The 15,756-nt window shown below is 47.4% G+C and overlaps 2 protein-coding genes across 5 annotated transcripts in view; both read left to right on the top strand.

Annotated features, from left to right (window-relative positions):
* Positions 1 to 12,574, top strand: part of LOC117891784 (RNA-binding protein 8A) — a 187,586-nt gene extending 175,012 nt beyond the window's left edge. The window contains exon 3 of the mRNA XM_034797455.1: positions 12,556 to 12,574. The gene's annotated coding sequence lies outside the window, so the exon portion shown is untranslated. The remainder of the gene's footprint in view (positions 1 to 12,555) is intronic.
* LOC117891764 (neurogenic protein mastermind) overlaps positions 1 to 15,498 on the top strand; it is a 66,872-nt gene extending 51,374 nt beyond the window's left edge. For all 4 annotated transcript variants that reach the window (XM_034797401.1, XM_034797402.1, XM_034797403.1 and 1 more), the window contains 3 exons: positions 12,502 to 12,805; positions 12,864 to 14,033; positions 14,108 to 15,498. In XM_034797401.1, coding sequence (XP_034653292.1) covers positions 12,502 to 12,805; positions 12,864 to 14,033; positions 14,108 to 14,772 — 2,139 coding nt within the window. In that variant the 3' untranslated portion in view covers positions 14,773 to 15,498. The remainder of the gene's footprint in view (positions 1 to 12,501; positions 12,806 to 12,863; positions 14,034 to 14,107) is intronic.
* Positions 15,499 to 15,756: the final 258 nt, after the last annotated feature.

Raw genomic sequence — 15,756 nt, 5'->3', positions numbered from 1 at the left:
GTACCCAGTACCCAACCCCTACCCTGCCACAATTTATCCCCAGCAGCGTCAAACCTCTGTGAATATAAAAATAGTTGAAGCAAGTTGAGAGTGGCCAAAAGAAGAAGTTGCTGGAGATGGAGATGGAGGGAGCGAGCCGCTAGGGACACAGGAAAACTTGTTGACGATTGAGATTGAAATTTGTTCTGAGGCCGGTCGGTGGGTGGGTTATTATAATATTTTTTTATTTCTACTGTCCACTGGATATGGTGGTGCCGTCTCCTTAAGCCCGAGAATATTAGCATCGGGTTTCAGTTTTAGCTCCTTTGAGGCATTTTGGCTTTCCTCCTGCTGCTGCTGGTGGCAATAATCAAAGGGGAATAAATTCTTTGCCACATCTTCAGCTGCTTATCAAGTACAAGGCACATCCCAAGACAACACACAGTATACACACTCAAGTCTAACGATATATTTGCATAGGACTCATTAAAAAGCCCCCAAAACAGCGGCAGGCACTGCGACCAGCGAGAGGGTTGCAAAAAGCCAAAACCAGCATCGGATTCAACGAGTGGGGTGCTCCATTTCTCTCTCCTTTACCCCTTTGCTTTGCCCAATAATAATAATAACGGAAAAGGAGGAGAAGCTTGGGATGGCATGGAATGGGGTGGAAGTGGAAGTGGAAGTGGTAAACACTTAAGTACATGAAATGAACAGACAAAGCGTAAAATGTACACTAGAATAAGTATGACAAGAAAGATGGGAGAAGGAAACGAATGAGAGAGATTGTGAACGAAAACGAAGACTCAGGACCTGATGGAAGAAAATAATTTTCAATAAATATAATCAGCAAGGCGGAGTGCAATCCAAAGTCTATCTGTGGAAAGGAAATATAATTTAGATCAGAAATCTACACATGAACCTTTATCGTGAGTGGAATGCTCTAAGTGGAGCATTCTGAATACTTCTTCTGGCTGCAGTTGCACAATGAAACGCAGTCAAAGTGAAGTCAAAGTGAAACGCAGTACTGGCAGGCAGGACAGGACAAAAGTTCAATGAATTCAAAAATGTTGGCCATTTTGCATGTTCTGCATTAACTCGTTAAAATGCCAGCAACAATCCGCAATCAGCAACAACAACAGCCACGAGAACTGTAGTTCTAGCAACCAACAAATTTGTATAAAATATTTTGCCATCAAAGTGGAAAAGGAGAGAGGTGGGGTTTGGTGGCAACGATGAAGAGAGAGAGATCCTGGCCAAAAGCGTCATCAAAATGCCGGAGCGTACAAAAGTATGCAACGGAAATGTGCAAAACGTGAAAATGTGCGGAAATTATACTTGCCAGGATGGTTGCCTGGGTGGCAGGGTATCCAGGACGTATGGGGTACAAAAGAGAGCGAGAGAGAGAGCAGAAGAGAGACAGAGTCATATCAAATTTTATGACCTGCCCTGGGCGACTTAATGAAGTAGCACAAAACACGAGTAACACATGCGGCCGACCCCCCACGTATCCCACCCACAAGCGCCGGGCCCAGGCCAACAGCAACAGCAAGCAGAAGCAGCCGCAAAACCAACTCCATTTCGAATTCGAAATCATGTTGTATCAAAAAACAATAAATAATTTATAACCTCGAAAAGCAAACGGAAAAGACAAAACCAACGATGGACCACAGGAGCAGAGAGGAGAGATCTAGGCATCGGCAGCATACAGTGAATGCGCAGGCGTCAAGGCAATAAAAACAAATCCTGGAAAGTCACAAAGGACAAACGAAGATACAAAGATGCTAGCAAACTCTTCACATAATTCGCGCTTCTGTTCCCTTTTGATTACTCCAATGCCCATTTGCCCATTGGCTATGCGAGTATTACGGGATTAACCTCTATAAATTTAGCCCCCTCCGAAAAAAAAGAGAGAGCGAGTGGGAGCAAAGCGCGAACCTATTTATGTGTATGAACTTTTATGTCCAACTAATAGCAGAACACTGAGAGAAAAGTTATCTATAAAACAGAGAGAGCACATGCTTATGGTGGGAATTGTGTGCTGCCAGTTTCTCAAGTACTTTCTCCTCTTTATACACGTCTTAATGCATTCATATTTCAACGAATTGTTGCTGTTGTAGCCATGTTGTATAGACTGTTTGGCCACACACTCCCCTACCCACCACATCAAAAGATTCGAACTCATCGCTTGCCTACCCGCTGACTCTGTCTCGCCTCTCTTTCTTTTTTTCTCTCTCTCTGCCTCTCTACCTCTGTCTCTCTTCGCTTCTTTTCTGATTCAGTTTCTGGTTTCATTTCTGTTTTTAGGCCCCTGCCATTACCTAACGCATTTGATGCTCTCAAAGGTCACATTATTTACTCCCATTCGTGTCAGTTACCGGGGGATAGGTGGATAGGTACGGGGACGCGGACGGGGACGGTACATTAAAGCCGCCGATGCCGCCGATGCTTTTTGGCGCATCGAAATTGTTGCTCAAAAATGATTGCTTCTCTGGCTCATGGTCTCTCTTTATTTTTTGGATATTTCGTAATATTTTCATTTGATATTCTTTCGCTGTTTTTTCCCTGCATTTCCCATCCATTTGCAAGTGTTGGCAATGGACAGGATGGGTGGGCTGAGTTGTGGAGAAACAGTTGAACTATGACCGCTTTTTCAAGGGGTTAAATGAATGTACTGAAATCTATGAAGTTTTTTTTTAGGTTTTCCCTTTATTTTCACCATTTATTGATTAAATGCTATTTAGCTTTAAAAGATTTTGATCGTTGCTACGTTCGTTTACCTTTTCTTTACATTTCTGTTTCTTTTTGCCTTTCCCTTTCCTTTCGTTCGTGAATTTTCACAACTATGTGCGAATATTTTGCTGGTTATTGATCCTCTTCTGTACAGCTTTTGGGGTTAATGTGTTGGAGCTTTTTGCTTAAGCTTTCCATGTACAAATATGTATGTACAAGTGTACTGTTTGATTTTGAGGATTATCTTATCATCATATGGCAGAAATGTCCTTCAGGTTTATTCACACATTGCCAGCATTTAACGCTTGTATTTCTGTTTCCCGTTTCCTAGGGGCCTCGTGGCCACTTTTGCGTAGTGATTACTCCATTTTTTCTCAACTGCTTCGTTGATTTTCGCTTTTCTTGGCGTAACATTTAAAATTTGCGCATGTGCTTTCAACCCTTCCTCCTTCCATACCACCACCAAATCTACAGATGTATGTGTGTTTTCCCATTTTCTTCTGGATTATTGTGACGGTGTAATCTGCTATACATAACACGAACACGAGCTTCGGCAGGAAGGTGGCAGCCTAAGCCGTGTGGCAAGTACTTTTAATACTTTCACCGTCTCCGGGCATCGCCCGGAGTTACCTGAAGAAGGCTGCGTATTGGCTGGGTGTAGACACACACACAGATAGATATAAATATTTCAGTTTTTAATCTATTTTAATGGAAATTATTCGCAAAGAGAAAAGTTTTCCTTCTACATTTCAACATTTTCTGCATTTTATCTTCTATAATTTGCTGTTCGCTCTGCTTCCGATTTGCTGTGTCCTGCCCTCTCTCTCTCACTCTCTTTTAGTTTAATTTTTCTAATCTCGACTTAGCCAAAGAGCGTCCAAGAACGAAAACAAATCCTTGCGGACGCGAAAAAGTATGCTATACTTTTCGCAGCACTCTTTTCCATCTTCTTCTCTTTCTCCGTGTGAGATAGTAGAGTGGTAGAGGGGTATGTGCTTTGCAAACATCTCACGTCCCATATTTATAGGCTGCCATGGCATAAAAAGCTATTCCAACTGGAGGCCCTGGCTCTTGCCAAAAAGATTTACAAAATGTTTTGCCGCCCCCCCCAGTTGGGGCATCTGGAGATGGTCGACATAGAGATAGTCGTTGCCCGTTTTCTTTTGGGCTGTATCAGTTAGTCGGAGCAGCTAATTCCCTTTTCGTTTGCCTAGAAGACGAGCTCAAAGTTTTGTTATCACCGACCGACTGCAGTCCGGTTTACATGTGTACGTTCATATCAAAAGCGAGTAAAAATCCAAGTATTTGCACAATTTGTTTACATTTCATGGCCTCCCCCCTTCCAGCTCATGGAATATGTAAAAGCTGCAACTGTAAAATATCTCCCTTAAAGGCAGAGAAGCGTCCCAGGCACAGGAACCTAGTAAAAAGAGCTTTGGTCAAGCGTAAATTGTAGCCAAATACAGAGAGAGAGAGAGAGAGATAGAGAGGGGGTTGAGGCGATGGAGATGTGCTAACGGCACTAACAGCATTTCAAATTCCATTAAATTGTGTTGCTCTGGTCACACACAAAATAATATTACTGGGTTGCTTTCCCTCGCGCGTTGACAACAAAACTCATTTCATTAACTGCCCCCCAACCTGGACGCACAATCTGTTGCCCCTAGAACACTTGTGTGTGAGTGTGTACACATGTGTGTGTAGTCATAAATATGTCTGCTATTCCAAACGAGTCCCTCACTCTCGCTCCCTCATAACGACACCTTGGGCATCCCCATACCAATTCCCGTGCTCCATGCCCCCATGCCACAAACGTTTTGCCTGGCCACTTTATCAAATTAATTACTTTTACAGCAGTAGTAGTAGCAGCAGCAGCAGCAGCGAGGAAGGACCAGTTGCAAGGCGAGAGGTCAACAGCACAACAACAGCCAAGTGGTCGGAAAAGTTGTTGTACATTTGCCACATTTTTATGGCCTTAACACGAAATCAGACTGCGGAAAACGGAAAACGTAAAACGTTAAAGGGATTAGCCAAGGGGGGTGGGATCAGGGAGGGATCAGTCGGTAATTATGGAATTGTTGAACTGGCAAATCTCCGATTAGATTGGCAGATGTGATTTGTAGCGATCTTTGATCGTCCTTCACCTCTCATACTCTCAGCAAGAAGTGTATCTATCTATCACGTTTGCATCTCTCTCTTCGTTTTGCTCGGAGTTAGATTTCGTTGCCATTCCTCACGTGGATGAGATATATTGACGTCAATGAATTCCTTTGCAGTTCCGTTTTGCTTAAAAATAGAACATTCTAAAAAAGTTTGCTCCTAAGAAAATCGATAAAAACGAGACGAGAATTCAGTCCACTGTCCCCTACATGCCCACCCCATTTGGCGCCTACTGTCACGCTAAATAGTAAAGTAATTTTTCTGTTTTATTTGTTCCGCCAAAGTTTACCCCTTTTGCTGCACTCGAATGACAACTCAGCAACCGATTTGAAACGAATTTACATATCCCAAAGCTTCGCTGTAGAACTTCCAGTGTTTAGGGTTATTTTTTCATTAGTTTATCCACACCCAAATTGAGTTGCCATCTCTTGTCCTACCCTTCTATCGACTAACCGTAGGAGAAGCTTAGATAAATGCTCTCAAAAAAGTAAGCTTAGACCATTGGAATGTTGGTTTTTTTACTCTCACAAATATGTGTTATTTATTCAAATCTTCTCATAATTCTCCATCTGGTGTTTAATCCTCCACTCCACTCGTTATTCTTTATTGTAATGTCTTCTCTTTCTTGACTCTCTCGTTAGCTTTAACCAACCTCTCAGCGTTTGCCTTATATGTTCTCTAAATTTTCTCGTCTCGTCTAGTTTTGCTCTGCACATCTGATCTTTGCTGTGGTGGGGAGTGTAGGGCGGAGGGAGCGAGTGGTTGCGGTGCGTGTCTAATGCCCGTCACTTGAAAGCTCGTCGAGCCAAAGTAATTGAAAATGTAAATGGTTGAGGTTACTGGTATGGGGATGCGGGATGAAGGGCGGCATGTTGGCTGTGCAAAAAAAAAGTATAGTTTTCTATGGCGAGCGTGAAACCCATAGAGTGAAAGAGAGTGGGTGACTCTAAAGATCTTCTTTACCTAATTCCCTTTCAGTGCTTGGGACTGGACCTTTTTCGTGGCTGCTTTTATTATTAATAATTGTTGATTACTCTAATGGAAGATTATTGCGGTTTTAATCACATTATTCACATAATTAACTTGAACGATAATCCCTCGATTATTTACTGTGTTTCTTTGCACGATTCACAATTGGCATTTTGTGCTTTATTTTGCTCCTTCCCATCTGGTTGCCGCCTCTGTTCTTGTTCTGAAAAATACCTAAATAAGTTTCAGGATGCTACGTTTTCAGGCAGGTAATTTTCCGATACCATGGGAGAGGGAACAGCAACGGTTCGATTATTTTGGCAAAATTTGCAACATTTCTGTCTGTGGGTTCTTCCTTCTCAAATTTTCTTTGTTAGCATTCGTCTATTTGCCAAACTGTCTGTGTGTGCGTTCTGTACTGTGCGTGTGCGTGTGCCTGTGATGAGTAAATAATATTAACGAATGTTGATCCTTGTGCAGACAAATGCAGCAGCAATAAGGTACATACATATGTATACACATAAGCCTACAATTTTAGATAGGAAACTGATTTTCCATTTTGTCGATTCACGTACACGAATCCAAAAATGTTTCACAGAGGTAATCATTTTCCCTTTGCCGAAGAAGTCTTGCAGCAATGGAAAGTTTAACTTTGACATGTGGATGTAAATGCACTTTTTTGAAGCACCCAACTGTTCCCATTGCCCCAAACAAACAAATTACGCGCCGTGTAGTAATCGCCGCTCGACTCGAGTCTGGTTGATACCAAATTCGATGTTTTGTTTCGTAGATCGATCGCTTTTAAGACACAGAACATCTGATAAAACCATCAGGGAATACTAAGCAAATGTATCAAACAAAATTGTACTTTAATTGTTGCTTTTCGTGTGTCATTCATTGCCCCCTTCATACCTTTCTTGATCATCTCTCTGTCTCGCCCATGGCACAATGTCGTCACGTTCTGCTTTGTCGCCAAGTCGCGCGCGCTGAGTCAGTGGCGCGAGTCTCGCGCGTTTCTGTGGCGTTTTTATCTGCTTTGCACAGCATAGATGCACTCGGCAGAGCGAAAGGGGGAGTAGGAGGTGTGGAAGAATTCTTCTCATTGCTATTTCGATGTAGAACCGCAACATTGTCATCGCTCTTTTGTTTTGTTGTAGCTGTAGCCATGCAGCTGCTTTATCTATCAGATGCCAGCCAGCCAGCCAGCTAGCCCTGTGACTCATCCCCGAGACTGTGCTGCGTGCTGCTTGCTGCTTTCCGCTTTCTTATCGGCCAGTCCAACCAATGGCGATAAGCATATACTCGGTTCTCATCTGATTTGATCTGACCTGATCATCTGATGGGTTTTTTCTCTGGGTGCTGCTCGTTAGTGGGAAAAATATGATTATCCAATTATGATTGGGATTGGATCGGATCGCTTAATGATGCCAATTAGCTGCTGCTGCATTATCCACGGAAAATTACTGTTTAAATCAAATATTGAAGCCGGCACGCCACGCAAAAATATTTGTACTAAATCGATGCCGTTTTCTTTTCTCCGCTCTCCAAATGACTTGCGAATGAGTCTCTTGGCTCGAGGCTTTGTGGCATTTGGGGCCATTAAAGCCAACTACGTTTACAACTACAGCTGCAACTGAAACTGCAAACAGATTAAAAATGCAATTGCAAATTAAATATAATTTAAAAATCCATCAAGAGAAATATGCAACGAATGGAAATAACGAACTGCGAAATGCCTTTTGATTGTTTATGCTCTGCCTTCCGCCTTGTACTCGCAATTAAATCAAGCAAAATGCCACTACATGAATCTAAGTAATGAAATCACTGTTCAGATTTACAGAGTTCTATATCTGTCAATTTCTCCCACATTGCGCATTCCCTGAGAGATTATTGATTCGCGTCTGGCCATTTCTCTCTGACGAATACTATTTTTGGTAACTCAGTTGGTGTCATTTTGCTGTACATTCGGTATTTGTTTTGAGTCCATAGATGGGTTTCATTGCTCTCAACCACGATATGCCGATAGTGGTAGGGTATTGCGGAGTTCTGAATTTCACACAAAGAGAAAGACAGGTGGAAAGTCCGGCCTGGCCTGAGTTAACTTTCTGACAGGCGATCAATTAAAATGTTTTCATAAATTTCACACACAGGTGTGCATGAGTTGCAAGCTCTGCTGTGCCCGGTGTGTATCTGTATCTGTATCTGTGCCTGTGCTGGGAGAGGAAACCCAGAGCACAGCAAACAAACCGAATCGAATCGATCCATTGCCGCCAAACCCCAGCAATTTAAGCGAGCTCCGTCGTGCACTACGCCTTCCCGACCGAATGACATATGCATATAGTGCAGTTCATTTTGTGGCACACATGGGTGGTGGATGGTTTGTCCTTCTACTATGTCTGTATGTGTAGCGGATGAAGGGGGAGGGGTATGGGAGGGAGGGCAGGGTATGGGCCATTTATGCCAAAATTTAATTTATAATTATTGCAAGTTTAATTTATGATCATTGACATGCTGCAACAGCAGCAGCAGCAGCCCCAATACACACACAAGCACAAATGGACACGGACACCGATGTTGCAGCAACCGCATTCAAGCGGGAGTGGGGGTATTGGGTGTGGACCAGTCAGCTATTGTGTCCATCCATCCTACCCCTGTTCTAGCCACCCCCCCATAGTTTGGGGTTCGCTGGTTGCAGATTGTCTGGCATTGTGTGCAAACTGCAACTGTTTCAAAAGTTTTCACACACACACAGGCACACCCATATGTGCATGTGGACTCTGGGGATGGGGCCTGGCATCCTTTGGGATCTGGCATAGAGTGGAGCCCGCCGCTTGCCGCGTGGAAAGTTAGCTGATATGCCGGCATCAACAACGATGCTGACGATGATGATGGGACAGTGCATGAGAATGGGAATGGATATGTGATTCTCTCTTGTTGTTGTCGAGGTCGAGCTCTGTGAAAGTTATAACCACTCCGTTGGCATCCTGTCGAGCCTGTCGAGCTTTGCAGAGAGCACTTGCAGGTTAGGCCGGGAAAGCGATTCGATTAGGAGAAAGATTGAACTATGCCAAGAAATCAGTCAGTCAGTTAGTCAACAGGAAATGAAACCTTGGACACTAATGACATAAGAGGAATATTTATACCTTTGTATTCAAATTATTTTCCTCTATGACTTTCCCGTTTTGTGAGCTTCAGGGTCTGTTTTGGCCTGCTTGTCGCTGACAATTAAAAATCAAATTCGCTCCGCTTTAACGCTTTGCCAAATGAGATTTTCTTTAGCTCCTCTTCGCTCTTTCTCTTTGCTTGTCATAACTTTGTTGAAGAACACAGACAAAGAGGAGTGTAGAGTAGAGAGGAGAGAGGAGAGCAGTGGAGAGGCAGCAGCTAGTTTATGTCGCACAAATATCAAATGACAGACACCCAACAGGGTGCCCCCCACTCGGTCTCCAGGGGGCTCAGCCACCCACCCTGTACGCCTGCCGTACACTCTCTTGGCTTCATTTTGGATTTTTTGGCTTCAGTGCCAAAAATAAAAAACACATGAGAAGGGAAGGGAAGAGAAGGAAAGGGGCAGGAGAAATATGGAAAATGGGAGCGAAAAGCGAAACTAAAGCAAAGCGCAGACTAAATCATGTTTTGGATAGTTGTTAGTGGGCGTCGTCAGTGGGCGTGGCCGGCTCTCTTTGCTAATTTCATTGACTCTTCAATTTTTGGTCCGTTGCCAGACACGGCACGGCACAAAGTGTGGACTGGATGTTGCTGCCTGCTGCCTGCTGCTCTACTTACTTTAAGTAACTTCAATTACACCAGTAGTTTGGCATGGAAAAGAGGCTTATTCAGGATGCGGGGGTGGGTGTGTGTGTGCGGCTGTGTGGTCTAGAGTCTAGACTGCAGGGGGAGGGTTTTGTGTCTGTAAAATAATTAATCAAAATAGCTTTTTGTTGAGACTTTTCGCACCTGCTTTGGGGGTACTTTCGATTAGCCTAAGTGCAGTCTTTGGTTGCGGAAGTTTTTAAGGACTACCCCGCAGAATGCCAGTTGTACAGTTGTGCCTGGTCAGCTTAGTGTACAGTGCCGCTCTGTTCTTCATTTTCTCCCCCACCTCCACCGCTAAACTCGAACCCTTGAAAGGGGACCGAACTTCTTTTGGAGTTTTATTTCATTCGGTTTGGTTCCGTTTCCTTTTTGCGCTCAGGCTTACATATGTCACACACACACACACAGCACACACAGGCACACGCAGGATAGTCACATATATCATTGTCAAGTCTATATGCAAGGCATACCCAAACCAACGGACCAACCAAACAACCCACCCACCCACAACCATCCACACAGTAACCCCCCCGCCGCCCCTTGAGCTGCCCCCACCATCCACTAGGATATCATTCCCTTGACAGCGCGTGGGGCGTGCGGCAATCTTTTTGGCTTGTCAAATGCGCATTTCCTGCTTAGAAGAAGAGCCCTTGCTGCTGCTGCTGCTGCTGCTGCTGCTGGTCTCTCTCTCTCTATCTCCCTTACTCTTGTGTGTGTGTGGATGTGTGTGCGGTTGTCTCCGTCGCAATCAATATGGCGGCGCTGGGGTAATAGCTGCAGGATTTACGCGCTCGTGCGGCGTCTCCGGCTTGCCCCAGAAGCCTCAGCACCCCTCTGCAGATCCACAGCTCCCTGCTCGTGCTCCTGCTCCTGCTCCTGCTTCTGGTGTGGTTACATGGCCGCCAAGCCGTCGTCGTCGTCCTCGGCAGTTACCTTTAAACTTTTGTTATTGATATTTTATGTATGGGCATTGTGTGTGGGCGGTGTGTGTGGGCGTTGTGTGTGAGCGGTGTGAGCGGGCGTACTATGTGTGTTTGCTCTTTTATGAAAGCTGCAGTAATGATTTGTTTTATGAACTTGTTCCCTTCGATCTTCCCTGCTGCCCTGCTACCCTGCTACCCTTACGCCAATCGATGTTCAACCAAAGCTCATCGACTCCATTTGCTGCTGGGAATTGTGTGGCGAAACGTGTAGGAGATGCCCATAAGGCAGCACTCTGCTCCCAAAATGTATGCTATTCGGCCTCTTCGTCTCTTCCCAGACTTTTCACACTCGCTGGCTAACACTTGCGTTATGCCCCATGCCCCACACACGAGCAGGGCGGCTCTTTCACACCTCAGGCTCAGTGGCGCAGTAGCGGGTGAAATGATTTATGGAACGCAGTCGAACAAGGCAAGGGCAGGAGCAACAGCAACAGCAGGAGCAAGAGCAAGAACAGTCCAATGCCAAAGCCAAGGCACTAAACTTCAATTAGCCCCCGACGAGAGTCCATGACTTTTAATCAGTGTACTTTACGCCACTCATTCTCTACCGAGCAGCCGGCCGACCGCTCTCTCATTTACACGCGAGCGAGCGCCAAATGAAAATTCGTGGAGTGTGCAAAAACACACACCTACACGCACACACGCACACGCGATAAATTAAAACAATAACAGGCACAGCCACAGCCCGAAAAACCTTTGTGGACGAAGCTCTTGATACCCTAGCACTTTGCCATAATCGACAGATTTTGCTGATCCAGAATAGGTGTAAATACTTAATTCTCGGCACTCTCGGCAATGCAAATGCCAACAGCAACCACTACTGTAGATCAAATGCAGCAAAGAGCCACAACATGTTGCAATCAATGTTGCGACAAACTGTTTAAGGTCTCGAAAACACACAGAGGGACTCATGAAAGCCATGAAGATTACCTGTAGATTACTTCGAATCCAGGGTGTTCGGTGGTTCCACAGTGGTCACTGCTCAACCCAAGCGTTGCTGCGGCGTCAAGATTTATTTTTGCTGCCTCTGCTGATGCGTCTGGTTGAAGAGCAAGCGAGTGCGAGTGGGAGAGGAGTCGGCAGGCACGAGGACGATACCCGAGACGAGGACAGCAGCGAGGACAGCGTCGTGGCGTGGCGCGGAGAGAAGAGGGATGATGGCAAATGCCAGCAGAGCGGAGGTCGATCGCTCCCCTACCACCTCTTTGCTACATTTATTTTGCATTTGGGCTGCGCCGCTGTCTGGGGCCCATTACAATAACAAATGAATGGCAAATACTCGTATGCTGCTCGCCCATGCAGAGTCGGTATTAGCAGCAGTAGCAGATAGAAAGAGAGAGGCAAACAGAACGGAGCAGAACGGAGCAGAACAGACACACGAAAGTTGACTATGAAAAGTGCCGAAAGATTTATGCCTTGCTCTCGTCGTCCTCCCTGCTCTCACTCTCTCCCTCTCTCCCTCTTTGTGTGTGTGTGTTTGTCAGTCAATGAGGATTCGAAAGCCATCGCGATGGCTATAATAAGCTTGAAAGCCTCTCACTCTCTCTCTCTGTCTCTGTGTCTGTTTCTCTCTGGCTGCGAGTGTGTGTGTGACACATGGAGCTGACAGCAAATGAGACAGCCTCAAATGGAGCAGGAGCTGCTGGGGTGGCCACTGCGGATCTGTCTCTGGCTGCGGCTTAGGATGTGAACGCCAAGCAATGTGTCAGGTCTTGGCTTCCGAAATGTGTCGCCTGGATGGCAAATTAGGAGAGTGCCAGGAATGGGCGCTGGTTGGGCGATAGACTCCACGCACAATTATGAACATATGAATAATCATGCTAATCCGCAACACTCTCTCTTCTCTCTTTCCCTTTCCCCACAGGTGTCGGCTGGTCAGCACCTGCATCTGAGTGGCGACATGAAGAGCAATGTCTCCGTGGCCGCCCAACAAGGAGTCTTCTTCAGCCAGCAGCAGGCGCAGCAGCAACAGCAGCAACAGCAGCAACAGCAGCAGCAGCAGCAGCCTGGCAATGGCGGACCCAATCCCCAGCAGCAGCAGCAGCAACCGCATAGCGGAAATGCTGGAGCTGGAGTGGGCGTTGGCGTTGGAGTGGGCGTGGGCAATGGCGGGCCCAATTCCGGACAGCAGCAGCAGCAACCAAATCAAAATATGAGCAACGCAAACGGTAAGTGCAAATCCCTCTCTTTTTGTAGAGCCAATATCAAACCCTTCCCCCTCCACAGTACCCTCCGATGGCTTCTCGCTCTCCCAAAGCCAAAGCATGAGCTTCAGCCAGCAGCAGCAACAGCAACAGCAGCAACAGCAACAGCAGCAGCAACAGCAACAGGCGGCAGCCGCGGCGGCGGCAGCAGCAGCTGCCCAACAGCAACAGGCAGCCGCCCAACAGCAGCAGCAGGTGCCACCCAACATGCGGCAACGGCAGACACAGGCTCAAGCGGCAGCTGCAGCAGCGGCGGCGGCAGCCGCACAGGCGCAGGCAGCGGCAAATGCCAACGGACCCAATGTCCCGCTCATGCAACAGGGACCCCAAGGTCCGGGCGTGGGCGTTGGGGTGGGTGTCGGAGTGGGCGTGGGCAATGGCGGCGGTGGCGGCATGCCCAGCAATGGGCCCACCGGTGGACCCAGCAATGGTGCAATGAATCAGATGGGAGGACCGATGGGCGGCATGCCGGGCATGCAGATGGGCGGACCCATGAACCCCATGCAGATGAACCCGAATGCGGCTGGCCCCAATGCCCAGATGATGATGGGCGGTGGCGGAGGTGGAGTGGGACCAGGACCAAGCCAGGTTCCTGGCCCAGGGCCCAACCAGGCCAAGTTCCTGCAGCAGCAGCAGATGATGCGCGCCCAGGCCATGCAGCAGCAGCAGCAGCAGCAGCACATGTCCGGCGCGCGTCCGCCTCCGCCGGAGTACAATGCCACCAAAGCGCAGCTGATGCAGGCCCAGATGATGCAGCAGACGGTGGGTGGCGGCGGTGTCGGCGGAGTTGGCGGAGTCGGAGGAGTGGGCGGTGGAGGCGGAAACGGCGGTGGGCGCTTCCCCAACAGCGCCGCCCAGGCGGCGGCCATGCGCCGCATGACTCAGCAGCCGATCCCTCCCTCCGGACCGATGATGCGGCCCCAGCACGCGGCCATGTACATGCAGCAGCACGGCGTAGCTGGCGGCGGCCCGCGTGGCGGAATGGGAGGCCCGTACGGCGGCGGGGCAGGCGGACCCATGGGTGGACCCCAGCAGCGGCCACCCAATGTCCAAGTGACGCCCGACGGCATGCCCATGGGATCGCAGCAGGAATGGCGGCACATGATGATGTCCCAGCAGCAGTCGCAGATGGGCTTCGGTGGCCCCGGACCCGGCGGTCCCATGCGACAGGGCCCAGGCGGTTTCAATGGTGGTGAGTGAAATAAACACGGGATCCATGTCGATGATTATTAACTTGATTGGTTTCCCCTGCGCTTTCTTTAACAGGAAACTTCATGCCCAACGGAGCCCCCAATGCGCCTGGCAGCGGACCCAATGGCGGAGGCGGCGGCATGATGTCCGGCCCGAATGTGCCGCAAATGCAGCTGACTCCAGCGCAGATGCAGCAGCAACTGATGCGCCAGCAACAGCAGCACATGGGTGCCGGTGGCGGCGGCAATATGCAGATGCAACAGCTCCTGCAGCAGCAGCAGTCGGCGGCCGGTGGCGGCAACATGATGGCCAGCCAGATGCAGATGTCCAGCATGCACATGACCCAGACGCAGCAGCAGATCACCATGCAGCAGCAGCAGCAGTTTGTCCAGAGCACCACCACGACCACGCACCAGCAGCAACAGTTGCTGCAGATGCAGAGTCAGGCTCAGGGACAGGTCGGCGGCCCGGGATCGGCAAGCAACAACAATGGAGGTGGCGTCGGTGTCGGCGTTGGCGTCAATGCCGGTGGGGTGGGAGCGGGTGGTGGCAATGCATCCAGCACGATTGCCAGCGCCAGCTCGATAAGCCAGACGATCAACTCGGTGGTGGCCAACTCGAATGACTTGTGTCTCGAATTCCTTGACAACCTGCCCGTGGATAGCAATTTCTCCACGCAGGATCTGATCAACTCCCTCGACAACGACAACTTTAATCTGCAGGACTTCAATATGCCGTAGATTCGTTGAAGTAGTCTCTACCATCCACCAGCACCACATACACCACCACCACACACCACCACTAACCACCACATTGTTGCCTCAGTTTTGTTCACAATTTTTGTTTTGTTGCCTATTGTTGTTATTGGTCTAGGCCAGCCCCATCCCATCCCAAACCGAACCCAACCCGCCCCAGGCTCATGCCCATGCCCATGCCAATGCCCCGTCCCTGCCAATGAAGTTATTTTGTTCGTTAATTGTGTGTGTGAATTTATACCTAACCCACTCGTGCGGGTGTACGAGGATCCCTAAGCTAAGTTTGTTCGTCTATGTACCATAATTTCTAGTTTCACGCTGGCTCCTCTGTAACGCACCGCATCATATCGTTTCCGAGCTGTCCAAGGTCCAAGGTGCAGGGCGTGCAGACGCTGGGCGTGGCAGCGGCTAGGGCTCGCAAGACATTCCATATACATAACCAAATGCCAGGCCATTAACTGAGGAAAATCAAAAGTATTCACAAGTACTTTAAAAGCAACCAATATTCACGCCACCACAAAATCAGAAAACTTAAGCACTTGTACTTAATGCAAATGTTTGTGCCACGCCCAGTGCGTAGTGCGTAGTGCGCCGCCCCCACTTGAATTGATTACTTAAGCAAAAGCCACAAGAAAAAATAACAAAGAACAAAGAACGTAAAACTAAAAACTAAAAACAATGGAGAGCAAAAGCAAAAGAACCAACAACAAAATGGATAAACAAAACAAAAGCAAAACACAAAATAGTTGTACATTTTATATTGTATTTAATTTTATTTAGTTTTTATAAAACAAAAAATCGACAAACAAACAAAAAACAACAAAAATTAAAAAAAAAAAAAACAAACAAAAACGGGGCACCGGAAACGAGAATCTGTCGCAGAATGAGCAGAAATATTGGTGATATTTTAAATGCTTAAACACAAAATTGAGAAATAAGCGAGAAATTTCGAATCAAACAATAAATCAA

Source organism: Drosophila subobscura, chromosome E (assembly GCF_008121235.1).
Source record: "Drosophila subobscura isolate 14011-0131.10 chromosome E, UCBerk_Dsub_1.0, whole genome shotgun sequence".
Classification (NCBI taxonomy): Eukaryota; Metazoa; Arthropoda; class Insecta; order Diptera; family Drosophilidae; genus Drosophila; species Drosophila subobscura.
This window is presented reverse-complemented; position numbering and strand designations above follow the sequence as displayed.